Consider the following 25094-nt stretch of genomic DNA (forward strand, 5'->3'; position numbering starts at 1 on the left):
CAAATTGAAGTGGAACCAGCCTATGTGATGAGAAGGGGAGGGAGAAGAACGAAGCGAAGTGAATGGTCGTTGGTTTCACAGCGGTGGGCTTGTTTGGGTCCAGTTGGTTAGAGTCGCATAGTGGGCTGGATTTTTTGTGTTCCGTAGATTTATGTAAGCCTCCGTAAGTTGGGTTGTCTGGGCTCAATAATGTTCATGGTAAATAAGCCTTGAAACATCAATGATTTATATATATATATTGAATACAAAAATTGTAAATATATACATCCATCTTGAATAATTAAAGATATAGATCCATGTGCCCTTCCAAACGGATGATATGTTTAAAAATAAAATAAAGTTCGTTATAATACTCTTCAAATTCAAAACATTATCAAAACAGTCATGAAAAAATCTAAAAAAAATCAAACATCAAACGGGTCCTCTCGTGTCCGTTTAATTATCATTTTTTCTCAACTTTATGCTCATTGACCAGACCAGCATTTTGGAATAGGCATTCCTTCCCTTTTGGCGTAGAAATAATTCGTTCCAATGAAAGCACGAGTCTTTATTTGGTCAAGCATCCATGGAATAGACACCTGATAACATATTGGCGCGACTATGCCGCTCCCACTTTCTGTTGCATAGAGCTTGATAAAAGAAGACTAAAAAATTAGATTTACCAATTTTAGACATCTCAATAATTATTTATGAATGTATCAATATTTAACATATTCATTTAATTATAGGAAAAACAGTGGTATTTTCATGCATACACATAATTTTAACATATAGACGACAGTAATACGAACCTAACTAAATTTGTTTCATTTTTTTCAGTTGTAAATATTTTTCTATGTATTTTAGATTATTTTAACTTATTTATCAATATAACTATGATTTCTTTTGCTATTTTTCTAGAATTTTGCAAAAGAAATATTATGTACATACATATATTATGTATATTTGTACGTATATATATATATATATGTATACATATACACATACATGTATATATCTGTAGACATATACATGTACATACGTGTAACCCATATGAATACATGTAATAGATTCCTATACTTGTTGCAAATCATCGCGTGCAATACAGCTTAAGACTGTACTGACAGGGCAGCCTCGGCTTCTATCTTCTCGCTGCTCTTGCGTCCAAGCTCTGGCACAGAAGCCAGAGCCGTCGCGCTCGTGTTCCTCTCGCTCTCGAGGCTCTTCCTCCTGCTGAGCTCCGCGACGTGGCGGATCATGTCCGTCAAGTCGGCGTGCGACGACCCGCCTTCCTCCATGGCCGCCATCGCCTTCGCGGCGTGCTCCTTGGCCCTCGTCCTCCTCGCCGTCCCTTCGGGGCCGTCGTCCATCAGTTCGGACACCGCCTTCTCAACGTCGGCGCTCGTCACCTGCACCCCCTCGGCCTCCTCGGGGACGTTCATGACGGGCACCTTGACGCCGGACCTGACGCCGAGGCCGAGGACCTCGACGAGCAACCGCTCGCTGCAGAACTGGTCGGCGAAGTATGGCCATGTCAGCGGCGGCACGCCGTGGGTAATGGCCTCCAGCGTCGCGTTCCACCCGCAGTGCGTCAAGAACCCGCCCACCGCAGGGTGGGAGAGGATTGTCACCTGCGGCGCCCACCCGCGGACGAGGAGGCCCCTGTCCTTGACGCGCTCCTCGAACCCCTCGGCGAGCCATTCCTGCACGTCGGTGTTGGACTTGGCCTCCTTGATGGCCCAGACGAACGGCCGCTTCGACGCCTCGAGGCCGCGTGCAAGCTCAATGAGTTGCTTCACCGGCAGGTGCGCTATGCTGCCGAAGCTGATGTACATCACGGACGCCGGCGGCCAGGCGTCGAGCCACGAAACGATGAGGTCGGCATCAACGTCCGCGCGGTTGCCCCGGCCGGCCTTGGCATCGGCGTCCATTCTGGAGGCGCAAGTCGGCCCGATGGACCACGTCTTCCGGCCGACCGCCGCAGCGTAGCAATCGACAAAGACGCCCTCGATGTCGCGGAACGTGTTGATCAGCAGGCCGTCGGCGGTGGCCTCAGCCTCGAGCACGTCGCGCTGCTCCTTCTCCACTTGGGGCCACTGGAAGAAGCCGCGGAACGTAGCATTGTTCCCGACGGCGCGTACCGGAAAGTCCGGCACCTCGAACGTCTCCATCTCGTCCGAGACGCGGTCGTACACGCCGTGCTTGGTCAGGTTGTGCACGGCGAGGAGGAAGTATGCGGACGGGCAGTGCAGCACCAGGCGCGGGATACCGTGGCGGTTGCACACACCCGCCGTCCACGGGTTGCACGAGTCGGCGATGAGGCAGTCGGGCCGCCGGGGCAGCGACCGCACGTACTCCTCCAGCGGCACCTCCATCTTCCAAATGGCCTGGAAGAAGAGCAAGTAGAGGTTCTTGTCCACCAGCAGGTCTATGTTTTCCATCCCTTCCGGCAGTCCGAACTCCGGGCCGGGGAACGGGATCTCGGCGAGCTCGACATCGAGCCCCGCGTTCCTGGCGCCCTCGATGGTGGCCCGGTTACGCGCGGCGTTGACGGGCGTGGTGACCACGGTGACGCGCGCGCCGCGGCCGGAGATGAGGCGCGCCAGGTCCACCATGGGGATGATGTGGCCCTGCGCGACCAGCGGCACGAGCAAGAAGTGAAGCCCCGCCATTTCTGCGTCCGCCGCTTCCTTGCCTCTCTGCTCTCCCGCTAGCTGCAGTGGCTGGTGCATTTGCACCTAATAAAAAGAACCAGCTTGTCACCGAAACACGGCCGATGTCGAGGTTGCAAGCAAGCCCAAGGTTGACGACGTGACGCGTGCAAGCAATAGAAATGCAAGACCAAATGTTGTGGGCGCATCTACTATCTACCGTGGGTGTTTTGAGATTCAGATTGATCGATAAATTATAAAAAATAACATCCTATCAAAATAAGTGTATAACTAGCCAGAACATTTACGCATCATAAAAAAATCAAAAAATATAACTAATTAAATCGTAACGCTACTGAAATATAGCTGCACTGACAGTTAAATCGTAAAAAAGTCATCACACCAGAACAAACGTATAAATAACCGGAACATTTACACTATGATTGATTATCAGAATATGACTGTAGCGACATGTACATTTACACATCTGTTATTTTCTATATTTTCTTTGGTTCGTACTAAGATTGGTGTGCTAAAATATATGCATATAATAGGTATGTGCAGATCACGTTTGAAATTTTCCTTTCGTGACGTGCTCGATGGAGTTCTAGAGCGAAGAGGAGCCAAGGAACCATCCTATGGTCAAGAACGGTGGACGCGATAAGGAGCGAAAGGTTGGGAGACGGCAGGGTGCGTCAAAGAACCGAACAGATAGAGCAGTGCAGCACTGTGATTGCATGATTGGATCTGCATGGATGAGTGGCGGACACGGAAGGTTGCGGCGGTGGCCAGGTGCCGTGGATGCAGATGGCATGGAGGTGAAAGAGGGGGCGTACTGACGTCTGCGCCGAGCGAAGCTCCGTTGTCGCCGTCTCCAGAGTCCAGTGAGTGGGGACTTGGACTCGTGGTTGGCCGAGCAAGGTCACAGTCCGCACCGCTGGCTAAATCTCCTCTTAACAAACCAAGAGCTTCTTTACGGTGGAAAATAATACTTGTAGAGTAGAGTATTGTTATTGTAATTTAATCATCCATTTAATAGGGTATTTTAGTAATAATCTTGGCTGGCGTGGATGTCGTCACATCCCCGCCGGCTACCCCGGAAGCCCGGCATGATGCGGGACGACATCTTTGGCATCACCGTGGGCATCGTCAAGGAGCTCGTGGAGGCGATGGCAGACAGCCGCGCCAGGGTAACTCATCCACATCATCAGCAACCCGGTGTTTCTGAACGGATAAAAGTTCTCAAAACAAAAGGAATATAGCACGTTCCAGAACAGAACAGGAGAGACTGTGTTTCTGAACGGATGAACGGCGTCATGGAACTTGCCGCGGTGGACAATAGCTGCCACACGTACATGCAGATGGCACTATGGACTTGAGATCTAAGTCTTGCCTGGTGGTTAGTGGAGGGATTTATCCTATGCTCATCAACGATTAAACTTTATGTTCACTTTTTTGTGTTTTATTAAAATAAATTTTTTTTTCAGTGGTAGTATCCGTCGACAATAAAACACACGTGATAATTTTATTAATTTTTAATTTCTACATCTTTGAATTTTATAGACGTTATATAAGAATATGACTGTAGTGATACAAATATCTAAGTGTCCATATGAGTTGTACCGGTGTTTCCAACATTTTTTTTTTTTTTTTGCTGTTTGGACCTGTGAAGCTCCGTTGACGTCTGCGCCTAGCGAAGCTTCGTTGTAGCCGTCTACGGAGTCCTGTGAGTGGGGGACTCCGGCCGCGTGACTGTCCGGGAAAGCAACTATAGCAAGACCACATCAATACTATATTCTAAGGAATTGGTACCTTTTCAGGGTCCTGCTACTGTAGTAGTGGACCCGAGTATGTATATGTATATACATATATACATACATATGTAATTTTCTTTCCAAAAATTCTAGAAAAATATCGAAATAAATATTAGTTACATTAATAAATCAGTTGAAAATTTTAAAATGCAAAAAAAAATCTAAAACTTAAAAAAATATGAAACAAATTTTTTTAGGTTAGTATTACTTTCACCTATATGTTAAAACTATATACATGCATAGAAGTACTATTGTTTTCTCTATAATTAATTTAATATATTTAATATTAATAATTTTATAAATAAATATTGAAATGTACAAAATTTGTGAACTTAATTTTTTTAATCTTTTTTTATTATGCTCTACATAACAAAATAAAAATAAACACGACTTACGCGCGCCAATCACACTAGTAAATAAATTTGCAGTCCGCACTCCAGGCCGCAAGGTGGAGTAAGTACACCTCTCGAGCACAAATGGTCTGTGTCCGTACATGTGATACCACCGTGGTCCAGCTCCAGCCCACGGATTAATCGGAGAGTGAAACTGCGGGCAACACGTAACTCACGAAAAGGACGATCCAGCTCGACCACTGTTAGATCAACGGTGTACAGAGGTATATCTATTTTTAAAAAAATCAGTATATATCAGCAGCTCGATTTTCCTCCGCCTCGGTGGTCCAATCGGCCCATACAACATCTAGCGGGCTGCCGGCACAGCTCCGTCGAATGCTACTTTCACGGCCTGAGTTTTTTTATTTTTATATTTTTTAATATTAATATTTAAATAAATAGATCCAATGAAAAAATTGTAAAAATAAACGCCTACAAAGGGTGGTAAGCAGTCTGACCCCACATGAAATGATAAAAATACATGTAAACAGAGCATTAAAAAAACTCACTTTTTCACCATATATCCTAGAGCTAAAAATAATTTTAAAAATTAGTCATCACATAAGATAAATATTGGTGAATTTTATCAAATTTTTGGAAATTTATTTGAGACCCTAACAATTGTTAAAAGTTATAAAAGTAGTCTTTTTTTTAGAATTTTAGTTTAAATTTTACATATGTTTTTAGTGAATCTAATTAAAATAGGTTGCACATGAATTATAAAATATGTAAAAAACATTATGATTTTTGAGCACCAAAAGACCACAATTTTATAGAAAGAAGATAATAAAAAATATTACTATGAACAATGATTTTCACAACACACTGTTCTTACTCGATACGAGGGTTGTTAGCCCCTGCGCAACACGACGGACTGCGGTAAGGGCTTAACTACCCTATAAGAGGATGATAGATGTCTATTCTTATAATTATTTTCATCAAGTGTATATTTATTTAAATATTAATGTTAGAAAATATAATAATAATAAAACTCTCACAGTTTAACAGAATTGACAACTTTTTTATTTTTATATTTTATAACATAAATATTTAAAAAAATCCAATAAAAAATATTTACAGAATAAACGTCAACTGCCCTCTTAATAGATGTCTACCACCCAATTCAATCCTTTTAGAGAGCGGTAAAAGTGCTACGGTGGTACAGTCAGCGTCACCAAGCCTTACCGCTCTGTGAGAGGGCGATTAGAGCCCACCCCTAGCGTACCACCCCTTACCACCCTCTCAAAGGTAGTTAGAATTTTTTTTAATATAACTTTTGTATATAGTAATTTAAATTTTATTGCACATTTATTCGACGAAAAATGTCATGGACTAGCCACCCTCTCATATTTGCCAAATTGACATATACGCTCCACAGAGTGGTTCATTTTATTCTTAGTTTTGGTTCAATATAATTTTATTAATATTTATTTATTTAGTTGATGCAAAATTATGTGAGTTATTTTTTAGTGAAATAATATTGAGATAATACAAAATCTAATTTGTCAAACAATAGTAGTTGTGAAGCACAATTATCATATAACCCGGTACGGAAGTTACATATGCTGATAAATATTACATGTGATATAGGGTTTTCGTCGCTACGCGTGTAGACCCTAACTATATTAACGACAACAAACATTGACATGTACGGTATGTCTAAAGACTAATCTAATAGTGTGTCGCTGATAAATCTAATATGCTTTGGGGAATAAAAATAGGTATGGCTACAATAGATGTTCTCTATTGAGTATATCTAGAATATTTGCCCTTTTGCAAGACATCAGGGTCCTCCGCCTTAGCGCGACGAACCTCTCCCGCTTCTTTTTCATCTCTGCTTCGTGTGTTTTAGCCATAGCGCGTTTCTTCGCTGCCTTCCTCATGTGCTCCTCCTCCTGACACTTCAGTCATAGTTCCTTCTGCTTTTGCTCGTACTCCCGGTATTCGTAAGCTTCCCTCCTCCACATCTCCATGTCGACCCACCGCTTTTGTTACTCATTTTGCTCCATGTCCAGCCATTTCATGAAGTCACAAATAAGTAGAGGAGACTAGACAAATAAAATAAGAAGGGAGATTAGTAAGAAAGTACATGGAATTGTATGTAAAGTGCCACATGAGTAATCTATATCATTGTACCAGTGGGTACTCATACGGTCTATCGAGACGAGTCGTGCTAATAGTTGGCACACATGAAGAAGCGTCTGCCATAAATGCAGGAGATGTCCTAGAACACAAGGGTTGCCACAAAAGTACATCCGCGGTTCGACCACTAGGGGATTTTCATAAATATTTATTGGGTAAGCTTGGTGGAGTTGAGGAAGACAGTTCGGTTGAGAGAGCTGAGAAAAGAGTGGTCTAGCCATGGTTCAGTGTGAGGTTATTTATGGTGACTAGGGGCCGATGCATGAGTATGGCTGGGGGCTAGAGCAATGGAGTATTGTGTATAAGAACAAATGCGCAGAGATTCTCTGTGAAAGCTGAAAAAGTTATGACATTAATGCTTAGCAGAGATTCCCTGTGGAAGCTATTGTTTGGTGTAATTATTTTATTTTGTAAAAATTTAGCAATAAGTTATTGTTGCCTTTGTATGGAAGACATGGAATCCTAGCAAAGCATTGGGTTTAGAAAAAAAAACGTATTGGTAGAATGAGAAATACCAACTATTTCATTGATGAAAGTAAAGTATATCACATATAAGGGTAATCGTAAGCATTCATTGTATATCTGTGGCTACAGCACAAAAGGCAATATACACCGACTCATAGTACAGAATCTATGATAAGTTACAATGGCATGTGGTACTCAACCGCTAAATGAAGCATACTTTATGAAAAGACAGATAGTCAAGTGCAAAAAAAATATCTACTGGGTGGGTAAAAAAGATAGAGGTTTATCATCCAGATATTCCTAGCGGATCTCTTGAAAGTTGCATCCATAGAGGTAGGGCTTGCTGCACACGTACCCTTGTGCCAGTCCACGTGTCACAGGCCCCGGCACAGCCGGTAGAACGCATATGCATTATGGGGAACCTACATGTTACCACATGTAGTGAGGTACTTATCCCACCACTCTTCGTTAAGCTCTTGTAGCATAATCTTCAGCCGTTCAACATCCACACGCCTTATTGTCTTAGCCTCATCGTAGCTATAGTTAATGTTCGTGTAGTCTTCTTTGTTCGCGTACCATTTGTATTTGCACCTGAGCTTATCGTATTGTTGGAGGGAAGCAGATGAATCAGATGAAATTTGTAGCATCGTAGGATGTCATGCAAACTTACCCCACATCGATACCAAGCAACCGTGGCAAACGAAAACAAAATCTGGCGTGCTATTTTACTGCAGTTGCACCATGGCATGCGTATCTTGTGCACTTCTATCTGCAACTCGATGTCCCTCCTCTTCTACTCTGGGTCTTCACTTCTCTTTCGTTCTTCTTCCTCACGCTGCATGTTCCATTCCTAAGCACGCACTCTTGCACATGACACTCACGTCTGCCACCCCTACGACCCTTATCCCGGCACAAGACGAACCTGTGCTCCGCAGTTCTCTCCTGATTTACGCGGTACATATGTGCCTTCTTTGTGACCTTCTCTATGTAGTGACATAGCATCTATTCATTGCCTTCAAAATAGTTACATAGCATTCAATGAAATATCTACAAGTTCCATGCATAATACCTTCAACAATTCCAACAAGAGGGAGAGACATCATACCCCGCTTAACCTAGTTGTAGACCTCAGCAAGATTAGTTGTCAGTATTCCATACCTTGCCCCTCCAGTGTCGTACACCAAGGCCCCACTTCTCTCTTGGCTCATTTCGTATCCACTACGAGAAGTTTCTAATAGATAACCCTGACCTCTTTACTATCTGTGGAGTATCTATTGGGATTGATCCAAGAGCAACTGGCTCATCTCCAATGTCTACTAGCTTAGCTAACTGCTTCATGGTTAATTCATCTAGTCTTACTTATAGTGCGTTGAACTTTCTCTGTTAGTTTTGACTGTGTAATTTCTTGAAAAGATTCATCAATATCTTGTTTTTAAATTGTCTATAAAAGTTTACACTCATATGCCTCATGCACCACCTGCTCTTCAAGTTAGGCCACTTTGCTATTACACAGCGTCGAACACTACCATATTGCATATCCAGCAAAGGCTGCAACAACCCTGCATATCTATCATCAATCAAACATACATCTGGCTGGTCCAGAACAATATCATGATTCACCTGCTCAAGGAACCAATATCAGCTGTCCCCGTTTTTGTTCTCCACAAAGGCAAACTCCAATGGCATGACTTGGTTGTTCATATCTACCCCAATTGCGAACAGTATATGTCATTTATACTTTCCAGTGAGGAATGTTTTGTCTAAGCAAATAATGGGTTGATAGTGCCTAAATGTCTTGATGGTTGCTGCAAATGCAAAGAAAGCATGTTGTATTACTTGAGGGGCATGGTTCCTCGTATCACTCGAGGGGTAATGCTTGATGTCAAAGTAACTTTCAGGGTTTCTCGCACATATTGTGGCTAGTTGATGTGGTAAATTGTCATATGATACTTCGTATATCCCAAACCTTATCTTAATAGCCTTCTGTTTCGCCATATATGTCTTGGTGTAGTTTACTGTGTATTGGAACATTTCCTCAATACCACGAATTATTGATCGTGGCTCATACTTTATGTTGTTCATAATCTCTCCGCACATCACATTGGCAACAAAAGCATATGACATATTACAATAGAAGAACTCTATTTTCTTAATGTGACAGTTATGCTCACTAACTATTGAGCACTCCCAGTGGTCAACCAACTTCCTACCGAATGCGTGCACCCGCCACGGACAATCAAGCACCAAACACTTGACATCTTACTCCCTTTTTCTTGATTTCATAACTTTAAACTGGCTCTGAAGAGACGGTGAGCAATATTTTACTACATCAATAACAACCTCCTTACTAGGTCATATAGCACCATGGGATATCTCGTTCTCATAATATTCCCACAGTGTTCGATGACCCTCACTGACCACTAGCTGTGAAAAATTCTGATTCCTTCACTCTGCAGGAACATAAGCACTTTTCTCCTCGTTGGATAAATCCTCATCGACAATAGCTTCCTCGAGCTCCTGATCATCCCTCTCTATCTCTTCAATTATACTAGAGATATGCTCCATCTCATCGACCACACCTCTCAATTGCATCTCCTGCATATCCCCAATATCCTTCGAGCAGATTACAGGGAAGAAGGTATGGACGGTGGGGCCAATGTGTCTGCAACAAAGACACCAACACAATGGCTGCAAGAGGAAACACGACCTCGATGGATGAGGCACAATGCATGCAATGGGTTGATTCAATGAAGCCAGGCTCAGTGATCTTTGTCAGCTTTGGCAACCTCGCCTGTACTGCAACTCGGCAACTTGTTGAGCTGGGACTGGGACTGGAAGCTTCCAAGAAGCCGTTCGTCTGGGTGATCAAAGCAGGAGATAAGTTTCCAGAAGTTGAGGAATGGCTCACGGAGCGGTTCGAAGAACGAGTGAAGGACAGAGGCATGATCATGAGGGGCTAGGCGCAACAGGTAATGATCCTGTGGCACCAAGCAGTGGCGGACCCAGGGCCCGGCGACTCTAGGCACCCGCCCGGGCTTCGTCCCGACCCGTTTCTGTATCTCTATATAGGCTATGAGAAAATTCGTGACTTGAATCAATCAAATTTTGGATAAAGTCTAGCCTGCACGGGCACGACCTACACCTAGTTCAGGCTCTGAAATTCCTGAGTCCGCCACTGGCACCAAGCCATTGGAGGTTTCATGACACACTGTGGGTGGAACTCAACAATAGAGGGCATCTGCGCAGGCGTGCCAATGATCACATGGCCACACTTTGCAGAGCAATTTGTGAATGAAAGGTTGCTGGTGGATGTGCTGAAAACTGGGGTGGAGATTGGAGTGGAAGGAGTGACACAATGGGGGGCTGAACAAAAGGAGGTTACACAATGTGGAGATGGCTGTGTCCAAACTGATGGATGAGGGGGAGGCTGCGGATGAGACGAGGATAAGAGCAAAAGGCTTCAGTGTTAAGGCGAGGAAGGCTTTGGAAGAGGGAGGTTCTTCTTATAACAATATAAACCTATTGATTCAAGAAATGGGAAGCAAAACATGCAACTGGCTGATACAGAAGGGAGGGACTAAGTATTTTTCCTGGATGCAAACATAGAACGGAAGACCCTACTAACTTTAATCTATGTACATCGTTATATTTTATAAGGAAGCAGTAGACTGTATTAGGCTCCTGGTAAGCAGATTATCTAGATATTAAATCTACCCTAAATTACCGCACAATCTGTTCTGCACACGGTTTCCCAGGCTGCATGGTAATCAACATAAAGTGAATATCTCATGCTGCTTTTTCAGATGCTAAGCTCTGATATGCCTTTCCCTGCCACTTGTGTAACATCTTTACGGGTGTGTTTGGTTAAAGAAATATCTCTGCCTGGAAGATGTCATCTAGTTTTTTAGGTGTTTGCTCGAAGGGCAAGCTAGATGGGATGGCTACTGAAGAGAATATTCTTCTCAGTTGTTGGATGAAGCCATTCGCCAAAAACTGCTGGATCCATATTCTACGTGAGCTTTCTCTTTGCTGATGTGGTATATTTTGGATGGTTGAAGTAAATACACTTTTTTGTTAGCACATTTTAAATAATATTATCTCCTAAACCGTTTATCTGATTTGTGATCCGATTGTACCATTGTATTCATTGCAATTAAATCAACAAAACAATATCATAATTATATTTTGATGAAAAACTAAATATATGACAAGTGGATTTCATAAAATTTTGACTAACCCCATCAAAAATTCTATCTGCCCCACCAAACAAGAAACTAGATCGTCCTATCTATGCTACTAAATAAGAAATTAGATGACTCACCCAACAAAACAATGAATGGTCATATCTCATTCGACCTTATCCTCCGATCAAACGCACCCTACATTGATCCCCAAACACCTTTCGATTGCATGCTATAATGCTAATAACCAGATATTCTCTGCAACTTCTTCTAAATCCAACTTACAGAAGAAACAATATGAAAGCACGGCGTAATATGAAATTTTACAGCTATTTTAATCTGGCATCTAGACACCAGTACGGTACATGCCTCGTCCTCCAAATCCTGACTGCATTAGAAAATTCTAACATACCAAAATAATTAAGGATATAGAAGGGAAAATACGCCGACCACAACATGTTGCAATGTTTATATATGATCCGAAATTCTATTAAGTTGATGAAAGAACGGGTCTGCGGGAAGGGCCGAAACCTGCATCTTATATGCTTTTCAAATTGGATCTCATTCTGATCCTGTTTCATGGGAGCCATAGTTAACAAAATATGATTTATATGCTTATTAATCACCCCTGTTTCATTCAATAAGTTGTACGATCCTTAGATTGACGACTCTACGCTTTATTTTCCTGATTCCCTCAAACTTTTAGTTTTACTGTTCAGCATAGCCCAAATAGGTTGGCTGGTAATTAGGGAATTGTAGGCAAAAATTTGATTTTGTACAACATACATGACCGTATTTGCTTAAATGGACAACTATTTTTCGTATTTACAATTTTAACACATGTATTTGGCACACGGTGTGCCGAAAATGATTTTTCGGTACACGGTGTACCGAAAAAGGCATTTTCGGCACACCGTGTGCCGAAAATGACTGTATTCGGCACACCGTGTGCCGAATACAACCAAAAAGCGTATTCGGCACACCGTGTGCCGAATACAGTTGGTATTCGGCACACCGTGTGCCGAAATACCTTTTTTCCGTACTCCTCCCATTATGTGATTTGCCTGTGTAATTTATGTAACAAAATTAAAAATTTGCTAATCTAAAATATTTTAAAATGCATGAGTAAAAAAACAGTCTTTAAGGCGACCAATAGTCTTAACAGGGTATATTCGAACATGCGCAAGATTAATAAGGTATCAGTGATCATCTTAAAATGGCAATAGAAAGTGATGATGTAGATTAACGAAATCGTCGAGGCATTGGTGGTATGAAATCGTCGTCATCATCATCTGGAGGTATCACGATTGGAGCACGTGCTCTTGTATGGTTCGTTGAACCTTGTACCGTGTGGCTGTGGCTGGTGGAACGTCGAGGCATAGATGGCATGAAATCGTCATCATCGTCGTCGTCCGGAGGTATCACGGTTCGAGCACGTGCTCTTGTATTATGCGTTGAATCTTCTCCTGTGTGGCTGGTGGAACGCCGAGGCATTGGTGGCATGAAATCGTCGTCGTCATCGTCTGGAGGTATCACGATTGGAGCACGTGGTCTTGTATGGTTCGTTGAACCTTGAACCGTGTGGCTGTGGCTGGTGGAATGTCGAGGCATTGATGGCATGAAATCGTCGTCATCGTCGTCGTCCGGAGGTATCACGGTTCGAGCACGTGCTCTTGTATTGTTCGTTGAACCTTCTCCTATGTGGCTGATGGAACGCCGAGGCATTGGTGGCATGAAATCGTCGTCGTCGTCGTCTTCAGGTATCGCGGTAGTAGGATGTGCTCTTGTAGTAAGAGTTGAACCTTCTCCTGTGTGGCTGGTGGAACGCCGAGGCATTAGTGGCATCAAATTTTCATCAGCTCTTGTACTCCTTGGGTTCGCTGATCTTCGTCGTCTTCGACGCGAACCAGGCAGCACACCCCCACCGAAGAGCATTTGCATTGCCAAGAGGTGTGGTATTTCTTTGTTGATTAACTCCGCATCTTCTGGGAATGCCTAAAGCAGAAGAGGGGTATTCGAATCAAAAACAATAAGACAACTATGGTGATGAAATAGAAAATGACGAACCTGTATGTGGGATGCATACTAGTCGGGCAACATCGCCATCCTTCGTTGCCTCATACAGAAACCCAGTAAAAAAGGATGGTCGGCTAGTTCGCAAACCCTGAGGTATATTCGGCGGCGCTCATGTAATAGGGCCCTAAGGTCGTCGGTTGTTACATGTAGAAGTGGAACGGTGAACGCAGAACATGGCGGTCTTGTATTTAATTTAGACACAGCTTGGATTAAGTTGCTCTCTTTGAAGGGATCATCCTTCCCTCCACGTACAACCTGCAAGCAGGCAGTTAATGCTATATCGATCGTTGTATATGTCCATGGGAATGCAATAGTAGAATTTCTCGCCATATTGAGATTTCCCTGCAACTTTTTTGGTCTGCACCAAAGCACGATTCGCTGGTTATTTAACAAACAATAAACATGTATGAAATGTCGAAAATGATATATACAAATACTTAATAAGTTACTGATAAATAAGTTATGTGTCATAATTAGTTAAAAAAGATTATGTAAACTAAATATAATTACTTGAACACTGAAGTGTATGGTATAGTACAAATGAGTACATAATATAGTGTATGGCATAGTACAAATGGCTCTTTAACGATGCCTACGCCGCAAGAAATCCTCAGGAGTGTAAGCGTCTGGCGGGTGTGTGGCCCTCATCCCAGCCGCCTGAGCTGGCCCCTGCCATGTGTGCCCTTGGTCCTCATCTTCATCTTCATGATGTGTTCCAACTCCGCCGAATGTGTATCCAGAATCGCTAACTCGGCCCTACATATACCACGCTGTAGGATCGTCATGCGGGAGTGTGACCGCCGGTAGTACGTGCTCGGTGGGAGTCCGAAATGATGAAGTCTCAGCTTCCTGGTACCAGTGTGAACCCCCTGGTGCATCGGGATATTGGGGGTATTGGCCGCTCAGTAGCTCCGTGAAGCTGCTCGATTGCAATGCACCAGCCCAGTCAAAATCTTGAGTGCCACTCCAGGTGGGCGTCTGGTGTGTGCAGTCAATGACATCCTCGTTGTGAGTTGATAATCCTGGTGGAGTTGTCTGCGTAGCTTGAGTAGGTTGTGTGAACGGAGGGGGCTGGGAACCCAGTATGCACTCCTCAGGAGCGGGAGCTTCAGGTATCACCTCCTCGGCTCCAGCAGAAGAACGTGTCCCATGATGTGCCGCAGACGAAGGGGCCTCCCGTGAATGTGCCTCATGAGCACTGGATGAGCGCTTGCTGTGGGAGGCACGGGACGGGTCCATGGCGGGTACGTCGTATGCCCTATAATGCGGGGCGCAACCACCTAGTCCACGTATCGCGGACCAAAGGCGAGACCCTCTCGTCCTCATGTAGTCTCGGAGAGGGTGCATATCCCTTCGCGTGGCTGACCCACTCGCTTCCCAACGGTCATGCTCCGCATGCCTATGCATTTCGATCCCCGCTTCGGTCTGTTGTTGTTGAGGGTTATGTCAGTAATACGGATGACAAACTAATAAAAATCGTTATAAGTACAACATCACTTACCACCACATGTAGAAGCCGGGCACGATCTTCGGGGAAGGGTCTAGGGGCTGGCGGTACGCTGCCGCTGAGTAAGGTGGGACGCGTTCGTGATTGATACCACACAAGGTACTCCCAGTACGAGCTATCGTCGTACTGTCCCGCAGGAACAACGACATCCACTGCACCAGACTCCATCCACCGGGTTATGTGTTCTGCATTAATCTCCGCCCAGTCGTGGGTGCTTGCGTTTCCTTGGGCACTCCTCCTGTATGTGACATAAATAGTTAAAATTTTGTAACATAAAAATGGTATCTACAGTAACACACTTACTCGTGCGCCTGACCAGCGTCTCGTGAGGGAGGTACTGGCACCAACTGACGATGATCAAACTGCCTCTGCACACGGTCAGGAGAATACACTTCTACATTGTTCATATAAAGCAGAAAACATCTAGTCATCCATAGGTCGGAGTCACGGAAACAAGATGGTGCGATGAGGCCGCTAGTCGCAATTTCGGCCACTCGTTCACTACGCCATGGATCCCACTCCACAAGATCGGCACTGAGGACATCAAGGTCACTGATCACCCGGGAGTAGTTTCCATGATCTTGGTGGTGACTCCATCGTAGCCTGGCATGAAGCCACCTATAACCCATCATTGGCCTCATGTCGTCGGCGACGCCGTCAGAGATGGGAACTGGATAGTAGGTCTTGCTCACCCACGGTCGACACACCGGGAGATAATCCCAGCTCCAGAGCTGTAGAAGGTGTAGGCAACCAGAAATAGATCCCATCTTTGTTGACCGTTGGGTTACGGCACACAATCCTTTGTATGTAGCAGCCAACACAGCAGATCCCCAACTGTAATGTGTCGGCTCGTACGGACGTGATGTGAGCTCACGCGCTAACCATAAAATATGCGAAAGTACATAATCACATGCCGTGTTGCAAAACATTATGCCTCCAAGCAAGATATACAAGTACACCTCATAATGCTGCATAACTGTTGCCTCGTCCGCATCCGGTGGGCAAGGGCTGAACTGTGGTAGGCCATGAATCCATGTCATGGAGAGCCCTACATCCTTCATGTCATAATGCATGTTAAACCTACAAGATACAGAGAATCAATGAACCATGAACAACACTCCAACGTATAAAATGCTTTATGTAACAAATAATTACCTGCCGTGAATATAACGCTTCCACTGCTCCTTTCCTGGTCGTGGAAGTACTAACGGGGTGCCCCTTATCGGGAGCCCGGTCAGCATGGCAACGTCCCGTAAAGTAACGTTGAAGAAGCTCGGGAAGGTGAATGTGAGCCATGCCAATGATTTCAAGCCTCATGGTTCAATTATAAAATAAAGTAAGATAATAGCTATTACAAAATGGGTACAACACCTAATACGTTCATAACAAATTACAATACAATCCATGTTTCCAACATACTTCATATAACAAACTCACTAGCACCAAAGCTAATACAATCCAATTTGATCGTAGCCTAATAGTTTACCGTCGGGTCGGACAAGTCCTCCTGTCATGGCCGGATTGCTTGCATATTTTGCACCTACGTAGTCCATCAACAGCATCTGCTGCATCCATGTCACCTTGAAGCCTCGTGGCTCTAGGCCTTCCAGGATCCGTGCGTCTGGCCCTGGGATAAGGTACCCACTTAGGCCCCTCGATTGCTTTGTAGCTGGATCCGATGTTAAATGAACGCATCTTTGAAAGCCATGTGCTCCTCAGTGCATCGATCGTGAAATAGGGTGATACGTATTGTGATCCGTCGTTCCCGCCCATGTCCCTGCAAGCGGCCAAGATATGGGAGCACGGGATATGATGTAGCTTTGGCTTATTGCATGTGCACTTCACCTCGTGAGGACCAATTTGACATTGTTGCACGGTGTCACCCGCACTGTATCCAGAAGTGTACCGACGACGACACATGACCTCAAATTCATTATTGGTCCGGTCGTGGATCCTAGTCCGATGAAAGTGTGCCTTACTCCTCCTTCTGGATAGGATTTCCTCCACCTTAGGTGCGAACCGCGTGCTGCACTCCATTGCAGCTATACCACGGTCTCAAAAGTAGTCAGCCGTCCTATAGAATGTGAGCTCAATTATGGCACACAATGGGAGGCCGCGTACACCCTTTAGGACATTGTTGAATGCCTCAGCTATGTTCGTTGTCATAATCGTATACCTATTATAAGATACAACAATTTTAGATACAATTTTTTGCGTAACCAAAAGGAAATTACGATCTTTAAAACGCTATGTTCTCACCTGGAACCGTGAGTATCATGGAATAGGGCCCAACGCTCCGCCGGTTTTCCCGCTATCCACTGGCTAAACGTACCACGCGAACGACTAATGATGGTTTGGCCCCCCACCATTTGCGTCCGTAGATGGTCCTCCTGTGCTTCTTGCTGTGCCATCATCTTACGAGTGGTCTCATTTAACTCTCGTCATATCTCGTTGAACTTCGCCTGCTGGTTCTGAAGACATAACCCTTTGAACCTCTTCACAAGACCCTTGTTGTGATACCTTGAGTAAAGGTTCGCACCTAAGTGTCGCATGCACCACCTTCTCTCCACATCAGGCCACGCAATGGAGGGGTTTGTGCTGGCATGCAGCACATCCAATGCATGCAAGAGGCCCTTATTGCGGTCTGATATGATGCAGACTCGTTCCCTATTACTGACCACACGTGTCCTCACCAAGGTAAGGAACCACAACCAACTATCATTGTTCTCACTCTCAACCAATGCATAAGCGAGAGGAATTATCTGATTGTTTGCATCCGCTGTCATCGCTGTCATTAGGTTACCATGGTACTTGCCACTAAGAAATGTAGCATCCACACATACCACCGGTTTGCAATGCCTGAAAGCTTCGATGCATTGGCCAAAGGACCAGAAAAACCTAATGAGGTATCGATCAGTGTTGCTGTATGACCCATCATCCAGCCTGATCGGCTCATCCGCCATGACCCACTGGGTCCCGGGGTTGGTCATAGCAATCTTCTGCATCAGCCTCGGTGCGTAGTGGTACGAATCTTCGAAACTTCCAAACAACATCTTCAATGCCTTCTGCTTTGCTCGCCACGCGGTGTGGTAATTGATCAGCATACCCGTCTTAGTCTGCACCTCCTCCATAATGGATTTTGGCGACAAACATATGTTTGTGCCAACAAGGGTGATGAGTAGTTGGGCTATGAACCTCGCATCAACCGCGTGGCTCACATTCCTAATAGCCTCTTCGCTGCATGTATGTGGGGTGTGTCTACTCAGCACAAAATAGTTCTCGTGCTTTGGCTTATGGGCTCGTACGAAGTAAGGACAAGTCGGATGCTTCGTACACCTAACCTCATACTCTGTATGGTTAGATCGGGCACACTTGTGGTCCCTTCTTGTGATTACAGAATAGTTGCTGATAAAGTGGATGACCTCTTCCCTGTTCCGAAACCGTTGCCCCACCTGGATGTCGCTATTCTAATATCCCCAATTAGATAGGGTGTTATACTCACTGATGGTACAATTTAGCAGCCCAGCACCATGAAAGTACTGGATCGCCGGCACCGGGTCATCATTGTCAGCACCTTCTTCGTCGCCACTACCACCGGCTTCATCCTCCATGCATTGTGCATCTACCTCACCATGGTCCACTTCGGGTCCATCCGTACCCGAAGTGCCCTCCCCGACATTCCCTCCCGCCTCATCATGCATCACATTATGGTCTAATCCTTCCACAGTAGCCACCTCTTCACCATGCACCGGTCGTGATACTATGGCTACGTACACTCCCATTTCAAAGTTCTCCTCTAATGCCTTACGTGAGTACAAGGCCCAAGCGTTGTTCGTTCTCAAATCGAACAACGTATGGACAATGAGCGAGCTGTTTGGTACAGGCCGTGGCCTAACACCCTCTAGGATAACATTGTAGGACTGCTGGTTTAGACACAAAAGGCTCATAACATGTGTTTGTAAGCCTTTTAGATCAATTGGTAGCTCAACCGTACTCTCTACGTGCTGGCAGTTCTGAATGGACACGAGTCTCCCATGCAAAACAGCGGGATGTTCTCCATAATAAATATGGATAGTCATAGCGTCTCTGCTAAACAAACATAAATGACCAAATAACTAATTAGATGTATGTTACATACGTACTCTATTTTAGCTAATGCATTAGCACGGAATAAATACTATACTTGCTGTAATTCCTTTTTTTATTCTAAGTATTACAGTTAATGTTACACTATAGTTGCTTCTGTTGCGAGATAATAGAATATACAAATAGTATACCTACTCTATTTTACCAACTTAATATCATTTATCTAAATGATTTGAACGATCTACTTGCTCTAATTACATTTTGTAATCTAAATATTACGATTAATATTACACTATAGTTGCTTTTGTTGTGCGATCATAAAATATGCAAATATTGTACCTACTCTGTTTTTCCAACTTAATATTACTTATCCAATGTATTCGAGCAGAATAAATACTATATTTGCTCTAATTACATTTTTTATTCTAAGTATTACAGTTAATGTTACACTATAGTTGCTTCTGTTGCGAGATAATAGAATATACAAATAGTATACCTACTCTACTTTACCAACTTAATATCGTTTATCCAATTTATTCGAACTGTCCACTTGCTCTAATTACATTTTCTAATCTAAATATTACGATTACTATTACACTATAGTACCATCTATTATTACAAGATCATAGAATATGCAAATCTTACACCTACTCTATTTTAGCAACTTAATATCTACATGCTATAACTATATTTTCTAATCTAAATATAAGTACATACATAATCTATGATTCAAATAAATATAAGTACTTACTACTAAGGAAGGCTGTCCTGCTGCACCGCAGCTCTTCGGGCTCGACTGCTCACACTAATTTGTTGCTCTGCTCTTCTCTCCTCTCTGCTCTCCTCTCCCTGCTCTCCTCCTTGCTCTCCTCCTTGCTCTTCTCTGCTCGCTGATGCCTCCTTGCTCTCTCCATTTAAAGCCTCACCGAGCAGACAACAACACATGGGTGAGCACATGCGCCATGCAGTTGGCTGCAGCCGGCCAAAAATCGTGGGCACAAAAGGACAAAAGCAAAAAGAAAAGAAAAGAGAAAAGTAAAAAGAACGACGTGACTTGACGTGACAAAAGTGTATTTTGGCACACGGTGTGCCGAATACCAACTGTATTCGGCACACCGTGTGCCGAATACGCTTTTTGGTTGTATTCGGCACACGGTGTGCCGAAAATGCCTTTTTCGGTACACCGTGTACCGAAAAATCGTTTTCAGCACACCGTGTGCCGAATACATGTGCTAAAATTGTAAATACGAAAAATAGTTGTCCATTTAAGCAAATACGGTCACGTATGTTGTACAAAATCGAATTTTTGCCAGGAATTGTACCAGCGGAGATCATTACCAAAGAACATGAGAGAAATGTACCAGTGGAGATCATTATCGAAGAACATGACTTCAGAAACAAAGAGCTCAATATATTTTAGAGCGGTTATTGATCCTGAAGATCCGGGGGGAGGCTTATAATGAGGGGCTAACTAGTCTATAGGTGACTCTGTTATAGGAGTTCTGCACAAGATTGGTGATCAATATTGGCATCACAAAGATAATTAAATGAAGAGTGAACCTCAGCAAAGATGATAAGATTCAGAAGGGGAGAAAACATGAAGTAAAATGGATGCGTGATACAAAGACAGCTGCTCAAAGTAAGAGATTAGTAGAGGTGGATGATCCGAAGGAAGGGGATAAAAGTGAAGGAAGTTCAGCATAAACCACACAAGAATTAGAAGCTTAACTTCAATCTAATAGTATGACAACGTGAAAAACACAAGATTCTAGGATCAGACGAAAAGACTAACCTGAACAAATCCGTTGTTTGAATGTGTTGTTTGTTCTCTTCAAATAGCCAAATAATGGTAAGTATGCAGTTTAGTATTTTAAAGTATTTCATAGATATAAGTATATTTACCTAGCGACTGTGGGCACTATCTACACATATCTTTGCTCGCAAATTCGCCATGACATAAAAGCATATAGAAATGGTCTGTTTCTTGAGATATGACAACATGTACCGAGCAAATTTGAATAGAGCCTCATGTTCAAATATCCTATGTGCAAAGTACCTATACGTTTCAAGTTCATTATAGTTTCAGATAGCAACCAAGCGAACATGATCAAACATATGAAAGCCTCAGACTAAGGAAATACAACATACCTGGTTTTGCAAAGGCCCAAACTGTAGATCTCCACAAGATGCCATCAATTACTTACCCAATCGCTTGATACTTATGCCAATAAAAATCGTCTTCACACCCAATGTTACAGAAGTATTTCTTCAATAAAAATATCTGCAAAGCTGAACAAGCTCCAACAGTAAGATATTGATGAAACATAAATACTTAAAAAATTCTGTACTATTATTGGGCTTTTTTCAATGTACATGAATCTGAATCTCTTCAAAAAATATTCTAAATAAGAAGTCGACAAATTATTCAGCAGAAGAAAGAACAAATTAATACATAACAAACCAAAAAATAACAAATATTTCCGAATGACATGCAGAACATGCACATGTAATAATGTAGTATTACCTTTCTTTGATTAAATGCTGCCCCAGAAGAACAATCACCCAGTGATTGCATCAAGGTGCAAGGAGATTAGCTCAAACAGAACATAACATGAAGGCTTCACTGGATTAATAATACTGTCTCACTTCTAACTTCACTTCCTGAACAGCACAGTAAATACTACATTTCGAGTGATTTGCTGGCCATCAGGTGATCGCTCAGAGCTGACACTACAGATATTCAGTTGTCATATGTGACTGATGTATAAGACTTACCAATAGTCTTTACAAGAACAGAATCCATGTCTAAAATGATGGAAGCGTGTCCTGTCCCTCACAATGACCTCCCTTCCATACAACTTGGATATCAATTTTATTGCATTATGGCAATCCAAACACATCCTCAGATTTTTCACAATCCTTATCGCCACATTAGATTCTGAACTGAGTAGAGCAAAAGCAATTGCCAATTTCTCACTGTGCCAGTAAACAACCTTCTGTTTTTCCTCTTCCCCGACTTCAACAAAGACCTCAGTTACATCAGGAACATACCCAGCACCCCTCAAATCAGTGAGCATCTTATCCAACTTGGAGTAGATTTCTTTGCTCATAAGATGAGATCTATCACCAGCTACAAATTCATGAATCATGCCATTCATTTCAATCAGACTGCAACCAGGTTCTTTCTTTATTCCTTTCTCCATAATTGCCTGCCTAAGTCGCCGGACATCTCCCCATCTACTAGACTTTGCATACATGTTTGACAAAAGGATGTACGCCATGCTGTTCTCTGGATCCAGCTCAAGGAGGCGCTCTGCTGCCAATTCACCTATCTCTGAGTTGCCATGAACCCTACAAGCTGCCAGCAAGGTCCCCCAAATAGTGGAGTTGGGTGTCATTGGCATTTGACCTATTGTCGTCAATGCTTCTGCAAGTTTCCCAGATCGGCCTAGGAGATCAATCATGCATCCATAATGCATCAAACTAGGGGTAATCTTATAGGTCTCAATCATGCTGAGAAAGAACTCTCGTCCTTTGTCAACCAAGCCAGCGTGCGTGCAGGCTGTGAGAACACCAATGAAGGTCACCTCATCTGGAGCTTCCAAAACCTTAATCATTCTGTGGAACATATCAATGGCCTCTTCCCCATAACCATTCACTGCGAGACCAAGTATCATAGTAGTCCAAGTAAACTTATCTCTGATGCGCATCTCTTTGAATACATGAAATGCTCGTTCAACGATTCCACACTTAGAATACATGTCTATGAGTGCATTGCCGATGAAAACATCCACCTTGATCCCATGCCTGCTCATGTAAATCCTTGTCCACTCTCCCATCTCCAAGGCACCTAGCTGCGCGCAAGCTGTGATCACACTCACCATGGTGAACTCATCTGCCCTCACATTGCTATACTGCATCTCACGGAACGTTTCCAGTGCCTCCCTGAAGCGGGCAGACTGTACACAACCAACGATCATTGCAGTCCATGAGACAGTGTCTCTCTCAGGCATTCGATCGAAAAGGGCTCTGGCTCCATCAACCTGGCCTAATCTCACCAACCCAGAGATCACCGACGTCCAGGACACCACATTCCTCAGTTGCATGCCGTCAAATATCTTCAAAGCCGTGTCCATGTCAGTGCACTCAGCATACATATCAACCAGAGCGTTCTCCACTGCCAGGTCCGGCAACACCCCACTCTCCACAACACGCTTGTGCACCTGCATCCCAAGCAGCACATCTGTGACCTTCCCGCAAGCTGACAGCACCGAGACGTACGTGACCGCCGTGGGCATGACACCGGCCCTCACCATGTCCACAAACGAGCAGCACGACTGCACGAACCGCTTAACTCTGTTATGACCAGAGATGAACGCGTTCCACGCGACAGGCGCACCCCCTCCCACGGCGCACGCGTCCAGCAGCACGCGCGCCGCCGCGCCGTCACCCCTGGCCGCGTAGAGAAGGATCAACGAGCTCGCCACATGGGCGTTGCGCTCCAGCCCGGACTTAACCACGTGCGCGTGGACGGCGCCGCCGAGCGGCCCCGAAGCGCCGCCCCGCGCGACCGCCTTGAGCAAGGACGGGAACGTGTACGCGTCGGGCCTGACGCCGCGGGCCAGCATGCCCGCGTACCCCGCGACCGCATCCTCCGCGCCGCGGCTGTACGCCCTAAAGCCAGCGGTGGCTGGGTTCCAGCGCGGGGCGGCCCGGTGGGGAGTTCCGTCGAGCAGGCCGCGGGCACGTGACGCGGCGCGGAGCATGTGCCCTTCGCCGCTCCCTCACCGCGGCATTTGCGCGAGAAGTGACCGCGGGTAACTAGCGGTACCCGCGCGGTCTCACCGGGTCACCGAAACCGCCGGGGAATATCGGGGAGGCGGTGGCACGGGCCTGCGAGTAACAGCGGTAACTGGCGGATGAGGGGCAAGGAGAGGCGGGCGAGGTGGGGAGCCCGGGTGGGTGGGGTGGGAAAGGCAAGGCCGCGAGGACCACGACGGCGCGAACGTACGTACGCGGGCAGCGGAGCAGGAGTAGATCGCGGGGCGCGGATTGATCGCGGGCTACGCGAGCGCGACCGGAAACGACGGGTGCGGTCCCTTCCCTTCCCTGTGTGTCGCGGGAGGCTAGGCGTCCTGGCTTAACATCTCCAACTATATTCCATTTATTTCATTCTCTTCCTAATTTCTCTCTTCATTTTTATTTTTTTTATTTTCTCTTATCTTCAACAGTTTTTTTTAATAAATTTATAAAAAGAAAGGAGAGAGAATCTCTGAAGGGAATAACTTTGAAAATTCCTTCGTGACGGGAACCGTAAAAGAAAACCGTTAGAACGCTGAAGGGAACGAACATTCTCTCGTGAAAGGATTTTAGTCCTTGACAGGAATCCCTTGGAGATGGTCTTACCTCCTCTGCTTCACTTCACGAGCTTCCACTTTTCAGGTGCTTCATCTGGTTTGGCTTCGCGATCGCAAGCGTACATCAGGGGGATCGTAACAGTGGGGAGAGCTGCTTGGCCATCTCGATGTCAATGGTGCAAATGCACGGCGCAACAGGGTGTGTTGGTGTGCCTGTGTAGGTTTACTGTGTGGTTGGACGTGCCTTCTTAGTGTTAGGTTTAAAAAAAAGTGTGATGCTCGCATGTCGGATGCGATTTTAACTATGGATGAATCGTCTTCGATCTCTAGACACTTATGTTCGCTCGTGAATTGTCACATTGCTCACCCCTGCCTCACCTCATCCACCATCTCCAGCAGCACACAGTCGTCGGATCCACGTCCACAGTCCACTGCTATGCTAAT

At 44.6% G+C, this 25094-nt stretch overlaps 2 protein-coding genes and 1 pseudogene across 6 annotated transcripts; 1 reads left to right on the forward strand and 2 right to left on the reverse strand.

The window, feature by feature from the left end:
* Positions 1–918: 918 nt before the first annotated feature.
* Positions 919–2847, reverse strand: LOC133897563 (UDP-glycosyltransferase 73C1-like). The gene has a single exon (XM_062338336.1). The coding sequence runs from the start codon at positions 2709–2711 to the stop codon at positions 1089–1091; it is 1623 nt and encodes a 540-aa protein (XP_062194320.1). The 5' UTR covers positions 2712–2847; the 3' UTR covers positions 919–1088.
* Positions 2848–3700: 853 nt separating this feature from the next.
* On the forward strand, positions 3701–11049 carry LOC133902203 (UDP-glycosyltransferase 73C6-like; annotated as a pseudogene).
* LOC133897571 (pentatricopeptide repeat-containing protein At3g62890-like) lies at positions 6429–24415 on the reverse strand. 5 transcript variants are annotated; one of them, XM_062338372.1, is made up of 3 exons: positions 21818–24415; positions 21442–21582; positions 6429–6884 (listed from the first exon to the last, which is right to left on the reverse strand). In XM_062338372.1, the coding sequence occupies exon 1, from the start codon at positions 24057–24059 to the stop codon at positions 22065–22067; it is 1995 nt and encodes a 664-aa protein (XP_062194356.1). In that variant the 5' UTR covers positions 24060–24415; the 3' UTR covers positions 6429–6884; positions 21442–21582; positions 21818–22064. The 5 variants fall into 5 exon arrangements, with proteins under 5 accessions (XP_062194356.1, XP_062194349.1, XP_062194340.1 ...); XM_062338365.1 differs by having other exon boundaries at positions 21086–21582; XM_062338356.1 differs by lacking the exon at positions 6429–6884 and adding an exon at positions 20612–21349.
* Positions 24416–25094: the final 679 nt, after the last annotated feature.

This window comes from Phragmites australis, chromosome 2 (assembly GCF_958298935.1).
Source record: "Phragmites australis chromosome 2, lpPhrAust1.1, whole genome shotgun sequence".
NCBI classification, from domain to species: domain Eukaryota; kingdom Viridiplantae; phylum Streptophyta; class Magnoliopsida; order Poales; family Poaceae; genus Phragmites; species Phragmites australis.